The sequence below is a fragment of the Alosa sapidissima genome, chromosome 5, assembly GCF_018492685.1.
Source record: "Alosa sapidissima isolate fAloSap1 chromosome 5, fAloSap1.pri, whole genome shotgun sequence".
NCBI classification, from domain to species: Eukaryota; Metazoa; Chordata; class Actinopteri; order Clupeiformes; family Clupeidae; genus Alosa; species Alosa sapidissima.
The window spans coordinates 14,525,410-14,545,409 of NC_055961.1; the positions used below are offsets into that span (position 1 = coordinate 14,525,410).

A 20,000-nucleotide genomic window follows, 5' to 3' on the forward strand; every position below is an offset into this window, starting at 1 on the left:
AGTCTAGATATCTAGGAGAATATGGGATTCTATGCATGAATGCATATATGGGAACATATGCACTCACCATATAGAAAGTATGGGTTTTTCATAGGTGTTGAAATGTAGGGGACCAGTTTGTATAAGAGGTCGATACGTCCTTACATGAGTATGACACATTGCTTGTACACTGATGTGTTTAAGATGGGTCCTGGATCGACAATGAGTAGAGTGAAATGTATGAAATGTGTTTGATCATAAACTAAAAAACATGGATGGCAGTGCTCCATATTTAATTCCTGACATGCCCTCGGCTTGAACTGAACAACTCTATACTGTAGCATGAACAATGAATTTCTGACGAAAAAAAAAGATGTCAAACCCTCTACATTCTCAGTAACCCATGGACTGTGTTTATGTGTGTGTGTGTGTGTGTGTGTTTACGTATGTGTGTGTGTGTGTGTGTGTGTGTGTGTGTGTGTGTGTGCTTGTCCACAGCGTCTCCAGTTGGCAAGCCCCCCCTGCCCCCAGTGAGCAGTGCTCCCGGAGAGCGCAAGGGTCCAGTCGCCACCATGCCCGTCACCGTGGACCCCGAGAGCAAGCCGGGCGAGTTCGTCCTCAAGAGCCTTTTCGCCAACTTCACCACACAGGCCGAGCGCAAGATACGCATCATCATGGCCGAGCCTCTGGTGAGTGTGTGTGTGTGTTGTGTGTGTTTGTGTAATACATATGGTGTTAGGATAAGATATGTAAATCATTTGATTTCACTGTAAATTCTATATTGTTTTCTGATAAACATCAGTTTTATCTCTTATCATGTATCAATCCTGAAGAGCAGTTATTTTCCAGTTCTTATTGTTATTGTCTGTGTAAGCAGGACAATGGTAGTCAGGTGGCTCATGTGACACGCATACGTGTGACATGTGCCTGTAGACCCTCACCCATGGTGAGAAGAGTACAGTTGCCTGTACTAGCCAACGTAGGACACGGACGGCAAAGGCGAATATCAAAAAGGCAATATCGGTCAACCCACTGATCATCCTACATGCAAATTATTAGCCCAAGATGGAGAGGAAGTTGTAGTTACGCAAAGTCATACCATTCGTTTTTGGCATTTACCTTCGCTCATCTGGAAAAACTAGACACTGATATTGATACGTGCGGCGAGAAAGAAAATAAACGAATGCCATAGGAGGAAATTGTGCTGAGTAAGATTGAAAGGGAAAGACAGAGAGCCTCCCTCCCACACAACATTGCGCAGGGCACTTCCTGATAAGCATTAGACAGCAGCAACCTTTCTCTGATGGCCCCTGTGTTTCTAGAATCTCTGCGTCTGGCCAATGCTGGACTGTGTCTGAACAGCTCCTCTGTAACTCTAATTCCATTAGGCTGGCGGAGAACTTCTAAGTGGCTGGGAATGGCCGTTTATACAGCTCAGGAGCAATGCTGAAAGTGATCCTGTGGGCCCCCAACAGGAAGCAATTAGATCCGATAAGCGTTACATCCCGACTAATATCGCAATGTTTTACCAGTGCAATCACTGCTGCGGTAGTATGATTTAAGTCTACACTTAGGTCTACAGATTAGTACAGTAAGACAGGCATGTTGTTAATTATTTTGTTTCCGGCTGTAATCCGTAAATGTGTATTCAGTCGTCAATGAGGTAGAAACAATAGTCCTTTGATCTTTATATGTGTATGTATTTGACATTTTCCTTTGTTTCACCATGATTTGCCTTCTCTGGCAGTTGCAGTTCTTAAATGCAGCAATTTCGGTGTGATGAGTGTCTATCAGAGTAGCACAATAAGTAAGGGAAGAGCTCTCAGATTTCCATTTACTGTAAATATGGGTAAAAGTGCAGACAAGTCCATGCCACTAGTTCAAACATGTACTGTATATCATTGTGTGATGCTTCTCTGTGGTTGTGAGAAACACCCACAGTTTAAGGTCATTAAGAGGTCAGTACATGGAGTAGCTCTTGGGCAAAGCATGAAAACACATACCGGTACCCACACACTGGCACACACACAAAACACAGCCTTGCAGAGGCAACTGTGGCAGTCATACAAGATCAGCACATATCTCGCTCGCTCTCTCTCCCTCCCTAAGCTTTGGAGAGGAAAGGCAGCCATAGAGACGGCAACATTCCTGGCAGCCCGAGCAGCCTGTAGACAAACACAACCAAACACAGCTGAGCACCACAGGCCCCCATTCCTCCAGTGGCCAGCCTGGGGGAACGCACAGAGACCTGAGGGAGCGGCTCCTCCGCCCAAGGGGCCCGTAGCTCAGCGCGCACTAATGAGAGGAATTACAGCGGTCGGAGATGTTTAGGGCCCAGACGCGCAGGGAGAGAGAGAGAGGGAGAGGGCCCAGACGCGCAGGGAGAGAGAGAGAGAGCCCACGGCTCCCGACTAAAAATGTAGTTTTGTAACAAAAGTATGTGTCTGTGGGGAGTTTGTGGGGGAGAGTGTTTAGTCCAGCGTGCACAGAGTTTGTTTCACATAGTTTATCTCCTTTTTTTCCAATGTCTTTGATTGCCAGAGTCACAGAGATGAGTATAAGTATAAGTATATATACTCTTTTGATCCCGTGAGGGAAATTTGGTCTCTGCATTTATCCCAATCCGTGAATTAGTGAAAAACACTCCGCACACAGTATACACACAGTGCATGCACAGAAGCACACACTAATCCCGGCGCAGTGAGCTGCCTGCAACAACAACGGCGCTCGGGGAGCAGTGAGGGGTTAGGTGCTTTGCTCAAGGTAAGGACACTTCAGCCATGCCTACTGGTCGGGGTTCGAACCAGCAACCCTTCGGTTATAAGTCCGAAGCGCTAACCAGTAGGCCACGGCTGCCCAGCTTCATTGTCCCTCCTGCAGTGTGAATAAAGTAACACAGTCTCACTCCCTACTCGTCAAAGGTCTGACGCATGGTCTAGGGTTCTTGGCGTCAAATTCCAACGAGAAAGGTGTACCTTCTGCGTTGTTTTCCGACGTTGGGGGTCCGTCAGATAGACATTCATGTACAGGCCTATTAGGTAGGACTGTACAGTCCAGTACAGTACACTCCTCAGTCCTACTCGAAGCAGATAGCGTTGTCTGACAGTCGAGTGGGTTAATGCACGTATTTCCAGAACAGGTCTGCAACTTTCAGGCAGTTCTGAGTTCGAATCTAGGCAGGAGCAGAGCCTATTATAATGAGCGCATACGGGGAGTAAAATGACTGTTACGCGCTGTTACAACTGTAGGCTACAATGGTCGCAATACAGAAATATGCGCGTGTTAGTTTAGTTAGAGATTATTGTTATTATTATTATTATTATTTTACCTTACGTTACCTACACCAAAGCTGAATAAAATTATGCAAGATCAAAGTAACCTAAGGTAGCCTATGGCTCTGATGGTCTGCGATTTTTGTTTTTAGATCATTTCAAACAAATCATTAGTCTAACGTGACGGCATCACCTTTGATGGACATTTATTTCCTTTCGTCTATATTTGACGACGAGGGATTAACATGAATGTCTATCTGACGGACCCCCACGTCGGAAAACAACGCAGAAGGTACACCTTTCTTGTTGGAATTTGACGCCAAGAACCCTAGACCATGCGTCAGACCTTTGACGAGTAGGGAGTGAGACTGTGTTAGAATAAAGACTGTTATTTCTCCTGTTGAAGCTGATTTTTTAATGTATTTGCTCTTCTCCACAGGAAAAACCCTTGACCAAATCCCTACAGAGAGGAGAGGACCCACAGTTTGATCAGGTAGCTATTACTCTTAATGTTTCACTGTTTCAGTGTAAGAATGTATGTATGTAGCTGAAGAATTACACTAGAATGTAGAAATGTATTCATCAGTAGTTACAAGAGAGTACACAATCTATCATAGCAGGGCAGTCAAGGTCAAATCGCAATGGGAGAACTGAATGAGTGAAGTGGATAGATAGATAGACACAGAATGAACTAGTGAGTGACAGAGACTGAATGAAAGAAAGGGGGAGAGGAGAGGAGATGAGAGGAGGGGACAAGGAGGATGTGTGCGGAGGGCTGTGTTCACTCAGCTCGTGGAGTATCAGACACAGGGCTCCCTGTTCACCTTCACCTCCTCGTCATAGCTCTGGCCAGCGTCCACCCGCCTGCCTGCCCTCCTCCCTTTCCTGTATGCGGCTCAGACTGACCCCACCCATCCCCTCAAGTGCCCCCTCCACACCACATCCACCCCCCTAACACCCCATCAGCACGCCACGCTGGGCCTCTGGAGAAGAGGAGCCCTTTCACTTCGTCTCTCTCTCTCTCTCTCCCTCCCTCACTCTCTTTCTCCTTTCCTTCTCTCTCTCTCCTCTCTCCCTCCATCCCTCTCTCTCTCCTCTCTCTCTCTCCCTCCCTCTTTCTTTCCCTCTCTCCCTCTCTCTCTCTTTCTCTCTCTCTCTCTCTCTCTCTCTCTCTCTCCCTCTCTCTCTATCTCTCCCCAGCTTCTGCCCTGCTGTTTCATAACCCCTGATGGGTGGGGGCTGCTGATGTTTTGGGCCTGCTCCAGGACTGAGGCAATCAAGCAGTTTTCACATTAGAGTTAGTGTGTCCCGGCTAGCGCAGGCTTTATGAAATTAGAGAGAATGAGCACTCTTTCTGCCTTGATGTTCTCTCGCAGCATTTGGGGACTTAATGTGGCCTTGCCGTCATATGACATTGACTCATACGGCAGGCCAGGCTCTGAGTGCTCGGGCAGGATTTGTGTGTCCCAGATTTTTTTTCTCTCATTTTTTTTATTGAGTGAGCAATTCCTCTCTGTCCCTTCTTTCTCTCTTTCTCTCTCTCTCTCTCTGCCCTCTCTTTTTCTATCTCTCTCTTTCTATCCTCCCTTCCTCCTCCCTCAATCAGCTGATCACCAGTATGAGTTCGTTGGCGGAGTACTGTCTGCCCTCGATCCTGCGCACGCTCTTCGACTGGTACAAGAGACAGAATGGCCTGGAGGACGAGTCCCACGAGTACCGGCCCCGGGCCAACACCAAGTCCAAAAGGTACCACCAGTGCCCTGCCAACACTACCACTAACACTGACCGAACCACTGGGACAAGAAATCATTATGTATTATCATAGCGTTATCATTCACACATAGCTCCATTTAGACTGGTCTCAGCAGTAACATAAGCATGCCCTCCATTTCAGTATAATGGGCCTTTTATAGTGATGTTGATTTGTGGTTATGTGCAGTGATTGACAGGTTCACTGTGCGCTGGCACCATATAACGACCACCCTGTTGCACACCCCCTCCCTCTAATAGGCTGGCTACACTGCAACTTACTGTTGCTATGTTCGGCATCAATTGTGTGATATGTGTTCACAATGAAGCACACCTGTGCCAGGTGTAATAACATACACTACTGTAGTGTGTGAAAGGTTGTTTACCTTTTACCTTTTAATTGCCTGCGTATGACATGACACAGGTGTGTTGAGAGAATTTACTCATTGTCTTTTTAATTTACTAACTGTCATTTTGGCTGTTAACTCTGTGCCCAGAAACTATTTTTAGTTCAACAGGGTGGAGTCATGGAATGCATTGCTAGATTACACCTACGGGTTCAGATGCAGACTGAAACAATCACTTAACTTTTTAGTCAACTTTACAAGTCAGCATGATTTTATGTATATGTATGTGCATTTCATTGTAGGTACTGTTAACCTTGTTCTAGTCACATTGCTGGATTACTGTAATATGACAAACACAGAAATCAACTTTCACTCAGTTAAATGTGTTGTTTATGTAAGAATGACTGATCCTGTTGTTCTGGGGTCTAGTCTTCAGTTCTCTCATATTGGAGTTCAAAAAAAGTTTTATTGATTTTTTTTATGGAGTAGTCCATATTATAAGAACTCCAAATGGTGTTCCAAAAGTCATTTGAGGTTTTATTGAAACAGAGACGATTCAGGCAGATCATTTCCCCCCTCTGTCTGTGCTTCTGTTTGAATAGACCCTTTCAAGAGAGTTCCATTATCAGCATCATAGTTGGCCCCACAAGACTTCCTTTTTAACATTCCATATGTTATCTTAATGCAGAGGAAGTAGATTGGGGCCCAAATAGAACATTCAAGCATTGTTTTTGTTTTTATTGTTGAAAGGGTCTATAAGCATCTCAGGTGGCCACTAATAGAGAGACAATACAAAGCAGTGCCTTGTCCAAATAACCTCAGGTCCAGTTTGGTTCTTTCATATTGATCAAAATTGTGTCCCGTCAGGAAAGGATTAATGGCAGTTTGTTTCAACTGTTTCTGCTAATATTGCTAATAAATCTAATATTTCAAGAGTGTCTGCAGTGCCTAAATCTTTTTTTCTGTTCTCCATTTAGTGATGAACAACAGAAGGATTATTTAATGGAAAGGAGAGACCTTGCCATTGACTTCATATTCTCCCTGGTCCTCATTGAGGTCTTAAAACAGGTACGTTGTGTGTGTGTGTGTCTCTGATGAGATAAAAGAACTCAAGCCCCCTCCTCGTCCACTAGACAGACGTGAGGAGGGGAGCTCTTGTTGTTCAGAGTAGGCTCTTGTACTGGGAGCCCATTTGATTCTTCATTTGCGTGTGAGTAGAGGATTTGGTTCGTGATGGTGAATCACTTAAATCAGCGAATGTCGTGAACACTTGGTAATACTTTACTTGACAGTATCGATATAAGAGTGACATGACACTGTCATGACACATGAACCCTAGCCCTAACCCTTACCCTAACCCTAATCCTAATCTTAATTCTAACCCTAATTTGTTATGACAAAAACCGAATGTCACTTAATAACAGAAGCGTTATGTCATAAATGTTTATGACTTGTTTATGACACATTCATGACAGTGTCATGTCAATCTTATGTCGATACCAAGTGTAACCAAACACTTTTCCCCACCGTTAGTTTGCTCAGGATTGTCAGCAACTCAAACAGACAGAAACTGTGCAGATTTCAGATCACGAATCTCAAAGCGTGTGCCAGAAAGGCGAACACTAGATTTGTGAATGTGTGTGTGTGGTTGTGTGTGTGTGGGTGTGTATGTGTGTGTGTCTGTGTGTGTCTGTCTGTCTGTCTGTCTGTTTGCCTCTGTGTGTAGCTAAATTATCCAAAATAATAAATGGATTATAATAAATAATTGATTTTTTCTCTCTCTCTCTCTCTCTCTCTCTCTTTCTTTCTCTCTCTCTCTCCAGATTCCACTCCACCCTCTTTTGGATGGCCTGATTCAGGAGGTCATCAATCTGGCATTTAGGCATTTTAAATACAAAGAAGGGTAAATCTCTATTTATACCATTTGCCATGATGCTCTTTGTACATTTCCTATTTACTATTTACACCATTTATTTTAGGTAGTGGTATGACTAACCAAGATCTGATTAATTTATGTTTTCTCTCTCCATCTCTCTCTCCCTCTATCCCTCCTTGTTACCCTCTATCCCTCTCTCTATATACCTCCCTCTATCTCTTCCTCCTCTTTCCTTCCTCTCCTCCCCACCACCCTTCTCCTTCTCTCAGGTACTTGGGGCCTAACACAGGCAACATGCACATTGTAGCTGACTTGTATGCAGAAGTAGTTGGAGTTGTAGCCCAGTCTAGGTGAGTCATATTTTGGGCACTCGCTTGGGAGATGTGGGGGGTTGTGGTTTACACACTCACTGCACTGACACATAGTGACACTGGTGTTTAAAGCCACTTTCCATGCCCAGTGCTGGCATTCATATCAGGAGAGCTTGGGCTTCCTGCGAATTAAATGCATGACCTTGATGTGTGTTATTGCGATGCTGGGCCACATGAGCTACAAAAATAGACTTCATTGAATAGATGCATGGTGGCATTACCTGGGTGCTTGCTGACCCAGGTCAAAGCTTGTCTGAATAACCCCAGTATCACACCAAATCCAATACCCTAAACGTTATTTTTAAAAAATGTTTTGCTCCCACTAGAAACTTCTGTGTAAAACTAGCTGGGCCGATTTGACACCAGTGACCAGTCTCTCAAAAGTCTCTGTCCTCGTTTTAGGTCGTTGCGGCATATGGTGGAATTTGTCTCTCTTTAATTCACTGTCTAATTCAGGACAGCGGTCTAATGGAAAGCCATTATTCTGATGGCTGATGTGCAGGGACAGAGACGAGGGCCATTTCATCAGTGTCGCATTCAAATAGGCACAATTTATGACTGCCCAAATACTCATTGGAATGACCCATTTATAATGCTGAATGAAAGTAATGATCTGGAAACTGAGAATTTTTGTCTCACATGTTCCTGGGTATAACATTCCTAGCTGACGCAACGTGATGTGCCTCAGCTTTATATTCTGTAGATAATGTATTAGTGTGTGTTGTGTATTAGTTTAGTTTATTGTATATTCCAACCAGTTTCTCCTTCCTCTCTGCGGAGGGGAAAAAACAATGCACCCTTAAGAAAAGTGACTTTCTCTTTCTCCCTCTCTCTCTCTCTCTTTCAAGCACCATACACACACCCACTCATGTAAATATTTGCATACTGTGATTTGTCATCTCTAAGGCTAATCAGCACATGAACTCAAAAACACTCACTCTTACACACACACACACACACACACACACACACCCACACACACACACACACACACACTCACACTAACACACATATACATACTGTACACACATTCACATGTGCACAAGTCGAGCTTTTGAATGTCTTCTGTTGAGTGTGAGAAGCAGAAGCAGAGTGCGAGTGTTTGTGGCCCACAGAACAAACATTGAGCCAGAGGGAGGGCAAGTGCTGGACCCCCCCCTCCCCCCTCTCCTCTCTCCTCTCTCCCTCCACCAGATGCCTTTCTAAATATAGGGCTGAAGAGCTGCATCTCTTAAGCCAATCTGAACACACTCTCTCACACACACACACACACACACACACACACACACACACACACAGAGACACGCGCACCCACGCATACACACATACACACATATGCACGCACGCACACATACTCACACACAATCAAACTGAACACAAACATACACGTGCACACACACATTCACAGGCACACATAAAAGTGTAAACTACACATAAACAAATATAACACGTGTACACACATTCCAAATCACACACAGTAAAAAAATACCACCTTTGCAATAAAAATATGACATGCCTCTTGCTATCCTAAAACCCCCAGTATAACATGATAATTGGTTATAGCCCTCATGGCTCTATGAGTGCGATTTGAGTGCTGTATTCTGCGAGTCTGGCGATTGTGAGGACGTTCGTGGGGCAGTCCCCCTCTCCGGTCTCCCCCCTCAGGGGACTCCTCTGGGCAAGTATGGTGGTGTTGTGTGCAGTGCTGTGAATATGTGGCCCTGGCTCCTCAGTGCGTCATCTCTAAAGTGCTTTCCCTAATCTGCTGTCAGAGAAACAGATGGTCGCATCGCCAAAAAAGTCCGCTTCCCCGCAGATTATCCCCAAGACTGTGGCCCCTGCACCGGGGTTCACAATCCACTTCCCCAGCAAAGACACACTCCAACAAGGAGGTCAAGCTCCCTAATTACATGACGACGCTGCAAAGGAAAAACACGTTCGGTGTTAGCCTACATATGGTGGCCGCATTAAACTATCTGCTGATTTCGTAAGTTTTAGGGCAGCCTGTATTAGTTGTGATGGCTTCAGCTAAATCCGAGGGCAGGGTGTCCCAGACCTTTCGGAAAGATCCATGGCTCTCCACCCCACAGAGTGGTTTGGACGCTGCATTTCAGGGAATGACTGGATTTGCTGGCAGATGCAGAGCTCTCAGACTGTGGTTGTCTGTGTGTTGAGTGAGTAATAATGCCCAGCAAATGGCTGTGCTGGAGTGGGTCGATAACATCAGGCCATCAGGCCTTCCCGTTTCCACCTGAAACAAGCTATTTTGTTACCAAACCAATGAATTGAGTGCTGAATCACCAGATATACACTAAAGTTAAAAGTGATCAAAGGCCGCTTAGTGTTTCAGTGTTGTTTAATGATGATGTAACGTTTCTGAGGGACTGTTTCTGAACTCTCTCAATTTCCTTCATCCTTCTTTCACTTCCCAATCTCCTTGTTTTTTAACTTCCCCTCTTTCTCTTTGTCTCCTTGCCTCCCTCTCTCCATGTTATCTCCTCTCTTTCTCTATTTCTCTATATGTTTTCTCTTCTTCACTGTCTGCCCCCTCTCCTCCTCTCCTCCTCTCCTCCTCTCCCCGCCAGGTTCCCTGCGGTGCGGAAGAAGTTCATTGCCGAACTGAAGGAGCTGCGGCAGAAAGAGCAGAGCCCCTACGTGCTCCAGAGCACCATCAGCCTCATCATGGGCGTCAAGTTCTTTCGCATCAAGATGTACCCTGTGGAGGACTTTGAGGCCTCCTTCCAGTTCATGCAGGTATAGCCATTGTGAATAGCTCAATGAGAGCAATACACACACAGACACACACACACAGACACACACACACACACACACACACACACACACACACACACTCAGGCATACACACACACAAACACACACTCATACATGTACACCACACACACGCACACACGCACTCACACATTCAGGCATACACACGCACGCACGCACGCACGCACGCACGCACACACACCTCTCAACCAGTGCACACCATACATGCAGTGTGTACACAGACATACAGTATGGTATTGCCAGTGCTCAGTGTTCTGTCTGTAGTACCAGTGTGTGAAGGGCTGCTCATTTGTGCTGCTGTGTGATTTCTAGGAATGCGCTCAGTACTTCCTGGAGGTGAAGGACAAAGATGTGAAGCACTCTTTGGCTGGCCTCTTTGTGGAGATATTAGTTCCTGTCGCTGCAGTAAGTCAACCATTTTAATTTAATATTTCCTATGGTCATCGATGTCTAGCCATCCATCTTCTTTTTCAGGATATCATTATTTTTGAAACACATCCAAATTATGTTGTTTTTTAACTTGTTGATTGGACTTGTTGAGTGTAGTTTTCCTCCATTCATGACTGAGTTTGTCTGCCTGTTTGTTGCCAGACTGTGAAAAATGAGGTGAACGTGCCCTGTCTAAGGAACTTTGTGGACAGTCTGTACGACAACACACTTGACTTGTCCTCAAGGAAGAAGCACTCACTGGTGAGTTAACATACAGATGACATGAACAGAAGCCTATGTCTTAAATAACAAGTCTACAAGTCTTATATTCTAAAGTCACAAATATTTTTGTATATTTATTCAAATGGTTAATATCAGCAAAGCTCACTCTCCCCCCTGGATATCCAGAGGATAATCAAACTCCCTTGTGAGGGTGTTCGTACTCTATATCCTCCAATTCCAGAAATATTTCAGATGGGGTGTTAAATGAAAAAAAAAAAGGTGTTAGAGAGCTCCCGGGGAGGCGCATAGCATTTCACGCATTCCAAGTGCGGACCCATGCAATAAGATGTCATGCGCGTCTATGAGGGGGCCTGTGAAGAGGACAACTCTCTCACAGTTTGTCACTAATTGTTTGCTTCACATTTCTGGCATGGCCCCGTTTCTCTTTTTATCGTGGTCTGACCGAGAGAGATCCTGCCAGACAGATGATGAGCCGCGACAGGGAGCAAGAATGTCCCCTAAAGAACACAGCTGATAGCAGAGAGAGAGAGAGAGATAGATAAGATGTGTTCTGTAAAACACCTGCGAAACTTACAGAACTGATGTAACTCAACTGGTATTCAGATAAGCAACGAGTTGAGAGAGCTTTCAGGGATCATGCTTTCCAGGGATCATGTCAGATTTCATGATTTTGCATTAGACTTTTAGACAATTCGATTATAGTTACTTTTTGGTTTTATTTACTTTTATTCCTCTTTGACCTAAAGTGATGTAGAAGAGAGGTGCACTAGAAGAAAAAAAAACAAGTGAAAACCCGCTAAAAGCAAGGGTGGTTGTTCCCAATTAAGCAAGCATATGTTCCACTGAAATTGCGAAGTGTAGAACTCATTTGTTATGTTATAAGACTGTAAAGTCAGTGTGTAAATAGAAATGCACTGAGATCAACACTGACTGTGTGGCTCCTGTTTGCAGGCTCTCTACCCACTGGTCACCTGTCTCCTATGTGTGAGCCAGAAACAGATCTTCCTCAACAGGTGGCACGTGTTCCTCAATAACTGCCTGTCCAATCTTAAGGTAAGACTACAGATAAGGCACCACCGACCCACCAGTGATGCCATTTGACTACCATACAGACTGTGTCCTGTGATAGATTACTTTTTTTCTGCCATGGTATCAGATAATCTGAAATGCCATAGCAGACAGACTTTATTTTTGACATAAATTTAGATTCATTTGGAGTGGTTTTAGATGACTTCATTAGATGTGAACTTGCAGCCTCACGCGTTAGGTCCTGTTTGTGTCCTGTGAAAAGTGTATTTTGAATCTCCTCCACCACAGACATGGTCAAAGAGCATCAGTAGCAATGTTCTCTGGTTAAAGTATGTCAACCCAATATGGATGTCTCCATAGCTATAATACCCCCCATACCAAAACAAACACCCATTGCATGCCTCAGGACCATTTATGATTATATGGGAACCATTTACAGTAAAAACACATGTTTGTTCATACAGTATGTCAGAGGCTTCTCTTTCTGAGGCCCTCTCTGCTGGGAATAATTAAAGGAGTCAAGCAGATAGGCAAGAACAGCAAAACAAACAGAAGAGAGAAAGAGAGAGAGAGGGGGGGGTGAGAGACAGACAGAGAGAGAGAGAGAACAATTGCAGAGTGAACTGTTTGACGGGGTGCTGTCTCCAGTATGGAGGGAATGTCGGCTGTGGAGTGTTGAGGAGTGACAGGCGGTGGGACTCGGCGAGACTGTTTACCACAAATTACCCCACAAGACATTCTGTTCACTCCCAGCCCAGACTCATCTTCACCACTGATGACGGGGAGGAGGGAGGGTGTGTGTGTGTGTGTGTGTGTGTGTGTGTGTGTGACTGTGTTTGTGTGTGGATGCATGTGTCTGTGCGTTGGTGTGCATGTGTGTGTCTATGTTTACCCATTCCTTAACACCATGAGTGTGGAGAATCGCTGACAGGCCTCCTCAATCAAAACTTTAATTGCATTCTCTCTCTCTCTCCTGTACCTTCTCCTCCTCCTGTTGGCCCCCTCTCTCACGTGCCGTGGCTGTCACATTAAGCACATGGTGTGGATTCCTGAGCCTGTCGGGCAGACCTGCTGCTCACCACGTGGTCTTATCTCTTAGCATCGGTGTGAAAAAAGCACACGCAAGGTGTTGAAAAAGTTAGCGAAGTGTTTTGTTTTAACCCTGTGAGCCACGGGAGCACTCAATGTTCTAGTCAGCTAATCTTTTTCCAATCCATCCCATTGGCTAGTCAGTGAACCATGTGATCGACATGTGATCGACTTTTTTGAAAAGCAAAAAACCACACTCTCAAGCATTAGCTCTTGAACAGTCTTTATTGGACCATGTCATCAATAAACGTATGCGTTTCGGCCCTAGGCCATCATCAGCGTGTTTTTGTAAACCTTTAAGCTGTTGTATGGGTTTCTGGGTCATTTCATGTGATTACAAGAATAAAATGTAAGAATGTTTAATAAATGATCAAATTGTCAAAACATCTGTTCAACTACTTTGAATATGATGTGGTGTTAATCTGCCACCTGCCTGTCGTTGTAGAATAAGGACCCTAAAATGGCCCGGGTGGCTTTGGAGTCCCTGTATCGCCTGCTCTGGGTCTACATGATCCGAATCAAGTGTGAAAGCAACACTGCAACACAGAGGTAATCTATTTTAATGTCACTTTTAATGTGTTTAGTCTCTGACTTGGGTTTATTTTATGCACTTGTACAGATCAATACGTAATGCAAGGTAAAGATGTTAAAGGATAATTTCGGTATTTAGCACTTTGAGTCCCTTTCTGGTTTGTTTTGGATGAAGTGGTGGACACCGAAACTCGGTGAGTTGCACAGTTTTGACAACGAACGTTAAGGGTTGTTTTAAGGACATGTTTGCACATGCCAATAGGCAGCCACTCTGAAGCAGTAAAGGTGATTCAAAACGAGTCAGAAAAGTCGAGACAGGACCAATCGTCAAAATTTCGGTGTCCGCCAGTCTAGTTCATCCAAAACAAACTAGAAAAGGGACTCAAAGTGCTAAATACCGGAATTATACGTTAAGAGTTAACTGTGTCTGTGTGAAGTATAACCTGAGTTATCTCTTATCTCTCCACAGCCGTTTGACTTCCATCATTTCCACACTGTTCCCAAAGGGCTCACGCAGTGTAGTCCCTCGAGACATGCCGCTCAACATCTTTGTCAAAATCATCCAGTTCATTGCACAGGTGAACTACACACTGACATGAACTCTTTGTGTGACACAGACAGACATCTCCACATTCTTCACCAGATGCCTTAGTTTGCATCAGCCCCACTTATCGCATTGGTCAAAGCAGATAAAGATGAGTCCTTTTGAAAAGATCAGCTCTTACATAATGCGAGAGCCCATGCTGTTTGTGTGTGAGTGTGTGTGTGGTGCATGTGTGTGTGTGTGTGTGTGTGTATGTGTAAATGTGGTGGTTAATACTTTCCTCTCATCTTTTGGTTCAGGAAAGGCTGGATTTTGCCATGAAAGAGATTATCTGTGATCTGCTGAGTGTGGGGAAATCAGCGAAGGCCTTCAGTCTTAATCCAGAGGTAATGAATATGACACTGAAGACGCAGACTTATGACTCCGACATTTATGAGTCTCTGGGAAAAGGAGGATTTGCATGTTTGTGTCTTCTCTCTTAACATTTTTAAACAGTTTTTTTTCACTGGATTGGCAGTCCTCTCTTGGACAGTTGTGTAACGTTAGTAGTACTAGGAATTGTCAGACCTTTTCACAATGATGTAACCTTTGTAACTCTTCTGTGTGTGTTTGTGTGTGTGTGTGTGTGTGAGCGTGTGTGTGTGTGTGTGTGTGTGTGTGTGTGTGTGTGTGTGTGTGTGTGTGTGTGTGTGTGTGTGTGTGTGTGTGTGTGTGTGTGTTCTCCTCGCACAGAGGATGAACATTGCTCTCAGGGCGTTCTTGGTTATAGCTGACAACCTGCAGCAGAAGGACGGGGAGCCGCCCATGCCCAACACTGGAGCCACACTGCCCTCGGGCAACACCCTGAAGAAGAAGAAGACCTACCTGAGCAAGACCCTGACAGAGGAGCAGGCCAAGCTCATCGGTAAAGCCGACTGCCATCCCTTTGTGTTGGTGTTGGTGTGTTTGGGATGTGTGAAAGTTTACCACAAGGGAGAGGCAGTGCACATATAGTGTATCAATATGTGTGCGTGGTCATGTGTGTGTGCAAGTATACAGTACCAATAGGTCTGTAAGGTGTGTCATTTAGGGAAGAAGTATGTTGGGTAACCTCTATTCATTTTATGGGTGAAGGACTTTGTATGTAGCGTGTCTGGGTGTTATAATTGGGGGCCAAGCAGCGAAGCTGCGAGGCAACCCATAGTGATTCTATGTGTTCTTATTATTATTATTATAACGAAACACTCATTTGCCATTGAACCATACAGTAAAAAGTTGGGAAATTTGGCACATTGATTCGGTATAGACATATGATTAATTTCACTAAGTTTCATGTCAAGTGCTCTAGCGCCCCCAATGTGTCAGATTTTGCATTACATCTATGCGCTTATGCGAGTTTCAACCATACAAATTGAGGTGTACTTGGAATCCTTGGATGAGGCCGAACTCAACGCACCCCATGACGTCAATTTCCGCCATGTTGGATCTTCCGCCATATTGGATTTAATCAAAAACACTTCAAATCAAAGGTCATAAAGTTTGAGAATCAAAGGTCATAAAGTTTGTCAGATTTTGACGAAACTTGGCGCAGATGATCGTCAGACCATGACTCACAAACGCATTGCTTTTTGGAGCCATATTCAAAACCTGTCGCCTGTCACGACCAATCAAGTTTGGCGGTAAAGCCGCCAAACAGGAAGTGAAGTAATATTTCAGTAAAGCGTATCAAAACCAAACTCAGTACATGGGCTCAGGACCCAATAAGGAGGAGGCTCAATACATTTGATGAAGTTTGACCTATAGGTGGCGCTATAATGAGCAAAATTACATTTTGGCCTGTAACGGGTAATGTGTTTGAAATTAAAACTTGCTATTGGTGTCTGTTAATGTTAATGTACTAGTGGTGTCTGTCGGAGGCCCTAAGGATGACAGATGTAATTTTGTGACATCAACATAATTGATTTGGTCGCCATATTGGATTTAATCAAAAACACTTAAAAGTTTTCACAGGTCACAAAATGTGTCTGATTTTTACGAAACTTCATGCAGATCATCGTCAGATCATGACTCATAAAGGTATTGCTTTTTGGAGCCATATTTAAAATCTGTCTGCCGTCACAACCAATCAAGTTTGGCGGCAAAGCCGCTAAACAGGAAGTGAAGTAATATCTCAGCAAAGCTTTCACATATCAAAACCAAACTCAATACATGGGGTCAGGACCCAATAAGGAGGATGCTCAATAAATTTGATGACTTTTGACCTATAGGTGGCGCTATAATAAGCAAAATTACGTTTTGGCCTGTAACGGGTGATGTGTTTGGAATTAAAACTTACTAAGTGGTGTCTGTTAATACTGTGGGAGGTCCTAAGTCCGACAGATGTAAATTTGTGATGTCAACATAATTGATCCGGCTGCCATATTGGATTTAATCAAAAACCCTTAAAAGTTTTCACAGGTCACAAAGTGTATCCGATTTTCACGAAACTTGACGCAGATGATCGTCATACCATGATTCACAAACGTATTGCTTTTTGGACCTATATTCAAAACCCGTTTCCTGTGACGACCAATCAAGTTTGGCGGCAAAGCCGCCAAACAGGAAGTGAAGTGATATCTCAGCAAGGCTTTCATGTATCAAAACCAAACTTGGTATATGGACTCACGAGCCAATTAGGAGGACGCCCAAGAAATTTGGTACATTTTGACCACTGTGTGGTGCTATAATCACAGGAAGTATAGTCATATTAGGAGGAGGCTCAATAAATTGAATGACCTTTGACCACTAGGGGGGCGCTATAATCACAGGAAGTGGGCTCATATTTCAGCAATGCTTTCACGTATCGAAACCAAACATAGTATATGGACTTGGGACCTTATCCTGAGGACACAAAATAAATTTGGTGACTTTCAACCACTAGGGCGGCGCTAGAGTAACATAAGTTTAGGTCATATCTCAGCAATGCTTTCACGTATCAAAACCAAACTTGGTTCATGGACTCAAGACCACATCCTGAGGACACACAATAATGTTAGCAACCTTTCACCACTAGGGGTGCTATATTTTGCAAAACTTTCTCGTATCGACACCAAATTTGGTACATGGACTCGGGACCACATCCTGAAGTTGCTCAATATATTTAGTGACCTTTGAACACTAGGGGCGCTATAATTATCAACACTTGACTATAACCTGAGGACACACAATAAATTTGGTGATGTTTGAGGTATGCGCATGTATATACAAGGAGGTTTATCTGTGTATATGTGTGTGGTGGGTCGGATGGGAGGTTAATTGGGTGTGTGTATAATGTAGCAACATTGTGTTGCCATGACAACTCCTGCTCAACTGCTTGGCCCCCTCATTGCTGCTTGCAGCAATATTTATCATTGATGTTCTTTTGTTTAGGTTGGTTGTCCATTAGAAAAAAGCATAATGTGTGTTTTTCTGTTGTATACTACAGGTATGGCGCTGTACTACTCCCAGGTGCGGAAGGCCATTGATAACATCCTGAGGCACCTGGATAAGGAGGTGGGCCGCTGCATGATGCTGACCAATGTCCAGATGCTCAACAAGGAGCCCGAGGACATGATCACGTAGGTGGCACCCAACCAGTGGTACACACACTCTCACTCAACCACACTGACTGGAGGAATGTTAAATATATGTGTGTGTGTGTGTGTGTGTGTGTGTGTGTGTGTGTGTGTGTGTGTGATAAATAAAAGGTGAGAAATCTAATGACCTTCAATCAGGCAGGATTTACCAATCTGAGTCTCGTCTCCACACACAGGGAAAGAAAGATTTCTAATCTTTTTTTTCTAGCTCTGTGGCTATTTGTCTTCCATCTCTCGTTTTGTATACACACATGTGTGTTTGTCCCTTCTGCCCTTTATCATCATATTGATTATTTCCGTGCGTCTTGTGACCTCCCATTCTCTGTTCTCCCCATGGACAGGGGTGAGCGGAAGCCCAAGATAGACCTGTTCAGGACGTGTGTGGCAGCCATCCCCCGCATCCTCCCAGACGGCATGTCCAAGCCTGAGCTCATAGACCTGCTGGCAAGGTAAACACACACACACATACAGACACAAACACACATACACATACAAACACACACACACACACACACACACGCACGCAGACACACACACACAGACAATTCAGATAACACACCACACTCACCTCACTCACCTTCTCCAATACGTTATGTCATGCCATTGCTCAAACAGTCTCTTTCCAGAAGGAAAAATCACAGCTAATCAAAGATTTTGCAGGCACCGGAACTTGCTCAAGGATATGACCCAGAATATATATATATATATATATATAAAACAATACAGTAAAAAGTATCCTTTCTAACACTTTCTCCCATACAAAAATCTGCCCCCATAGGTGGATCCACAAAGTCCCTATGCACAGCCTTCTGATTTCCAGGTGCTGGTGATGTGCAGTCGTCAATAAAATTCAGAAAAGTGTAAGATCACCGCACGCTGGTGGACTTATTTTGCTGGTTTAATAAACAAGCAAAATGAGTCCACCAGCGTGCGGTGATCTTCCACTAAAATGTTAATTTCACCTCGGCCCTTTTCCACTACCCTTAGAAGGCCTGTACACAGCTCATCTGTCTGTCCTCCACCTGTTTATCCAGACCCTCTTCTGTCATATTTTCCATCTTTTCACCGCTCTCCCTTAAGAGCCTGGTTCACATGGTTGGGCAATCTCTCCACCGGGCCAGGCTCTGTGTAACCTAAGCAAGGGGATTTGACTAATAGCTTGTCATGTGCGTATCTGCGGCGCGCAGGGCAGAGCTCCCCTGCTGTATCGCGCCTCCCGGCTTGGCCTCGGCCGCTGCGGCGGAGAGGTTTTTTTTAAAGGAGCGCTGCCGAGACTAAAGGCGTTGACCGCTGAGCATTACCCGCTGGCACCGATACAGAAAGGAGAGAGAGTTAGAGGCCAGCTCACAGCGACAGGGTCACTCAACTCACCACTGAGTAGAGGGGCTTCTGAAACTTAGTGAGAAACGAAAGGAGTGGATGACCTCCGGTTGTCCGGTGTCACGTTCTGTTTAAAGTCAGCAGGCTTCCGTCTGGTTCTGTTGTCAGCTCACTTTATTCATAGTCCTTTTATGGGCTTGAAAGCAAATGCTGAAGTGCTATGTGTTAATGTAGCACATAAATCATTATTGGCATGAATAATAAACACTAAACTGACGTGAAATTACATGAGCATGGAGCTGTTCATAGCTGGGGAGGTGAGAGGAATGGAGACACAGACCAGGGTTTTTCTGTGGACAGAGTACTCATGTGTTTTGACCTTTTGCCCATCCCTCAACCCCCTCCTTTGCCCCCTGTAGGCTGACGGTGCACATGGACGACGAGCTGCGTCTGATCGCCCAGAACTCGCTGCAGAGCCTGCTGCTGGACTTTGCGGACTGGCGCGAGGACGTACTCTTCGGCTACACCAACTTCCTGCTGCGCGAGCTGCAGGACACGCAGCAGGGCCTGCAGGACTCCTCCGTCAAGCTGCTGCTGCAGCTGCTCGCCCAGTGGCGGCTGGCGCTGCAGGCGCCAAACAAGAGCCGCTCCGCCGAGGTGAGGCTGCCCGCCGGGCACCGCCGAGGTCAGGGAAGCCATAGCTCGGTCAGTGCCAAACCTTTACCATCTACACCAGCACCAAACCGTTACCATCTACACCAGTACCAAACCTTTACCATCTACACCAGTACCAAACCTTTACCATCTACACCAGTACTAAACCTTTACCATCTACACC

The 20,000-nt window shown here is 44.8% G+C and overlaps 1 protein-coding gene across 14 annotated transcripts in view; it reads left to right on the plus strand.

The window, feature by feature from the left end:
- Nucleotides 1-20,000, plus strand: part of fryb (furry homolog b (Drosophila)) — an 83,934-nt gene that overhangs the window by 23,553 nt on the left and 40,381 nt on the right. For 9 of the 14 annotated variants that reach the window (XM_042093172.1, XM_042093163.1, XM_042093165.1 and 6 more), the window contains exons 2-18: nt 478-668; nt 3,691-3,744; nt 4,858-4,997; nt 6,325-6,415; nt 7,171-7,250; nt 7,493-7,573; nt 10,180-10,348; nt 10,697-10,789; nt 10,976-11,074; nt 12,008-12,109; nt 13,620-13,723; nt 14,175-14,283; nt 14,549-14,635; nt 14,982-15,153; nt 17,692-17,824; nt 18,184-18,291; nt 19,582-19,867. In XM_042093172.1, coding sequence (XP_041949106.1) covers nt 552-668; nt 3,691-3,744; nt 4,858-4,997; nt 6,325-6,415; nt 7,171-7,250; nt 7,493-7,573; nt 10,180-10,348; nt 10,697-10,789; nt 10,976-11,074; nt 12,008-12,109; nt 13,620-13,723; nt 14,175-14,283; nt 14,549-14,635; nt 14,982-15,153; nt 17,692-17,824; nt 18,184-18,291; nt 19,582-19,867 — 2,025 coding nt within the window. In that variant the 5' untranslated portion in view covers nt 478-551. The remainder of the gene's footprint in view (nt 1-477; nt 669-3,690; nt 3,745-4,857; nt 4,998-6,324; nt 6,416-7,170; nt 7,251-7,492; nt 7,574-10,179; nt 10,349-10,696; nt 10,790-10,975; nt 11,075-12,007; nt 12,110-13,619; nt 13,724-14,174; nt 14,284-14,548; nt 14,636-14,981; nt 15,154-17,691; nt 17,825-18,183; nt 18,292-19,581; nt 19,868-20,000) is intronic. The other 5 variants (XM_042093164.1, XM_042093170.1, XM_042093171.1 and 2 more) reach the window with 2 other exon arrangements.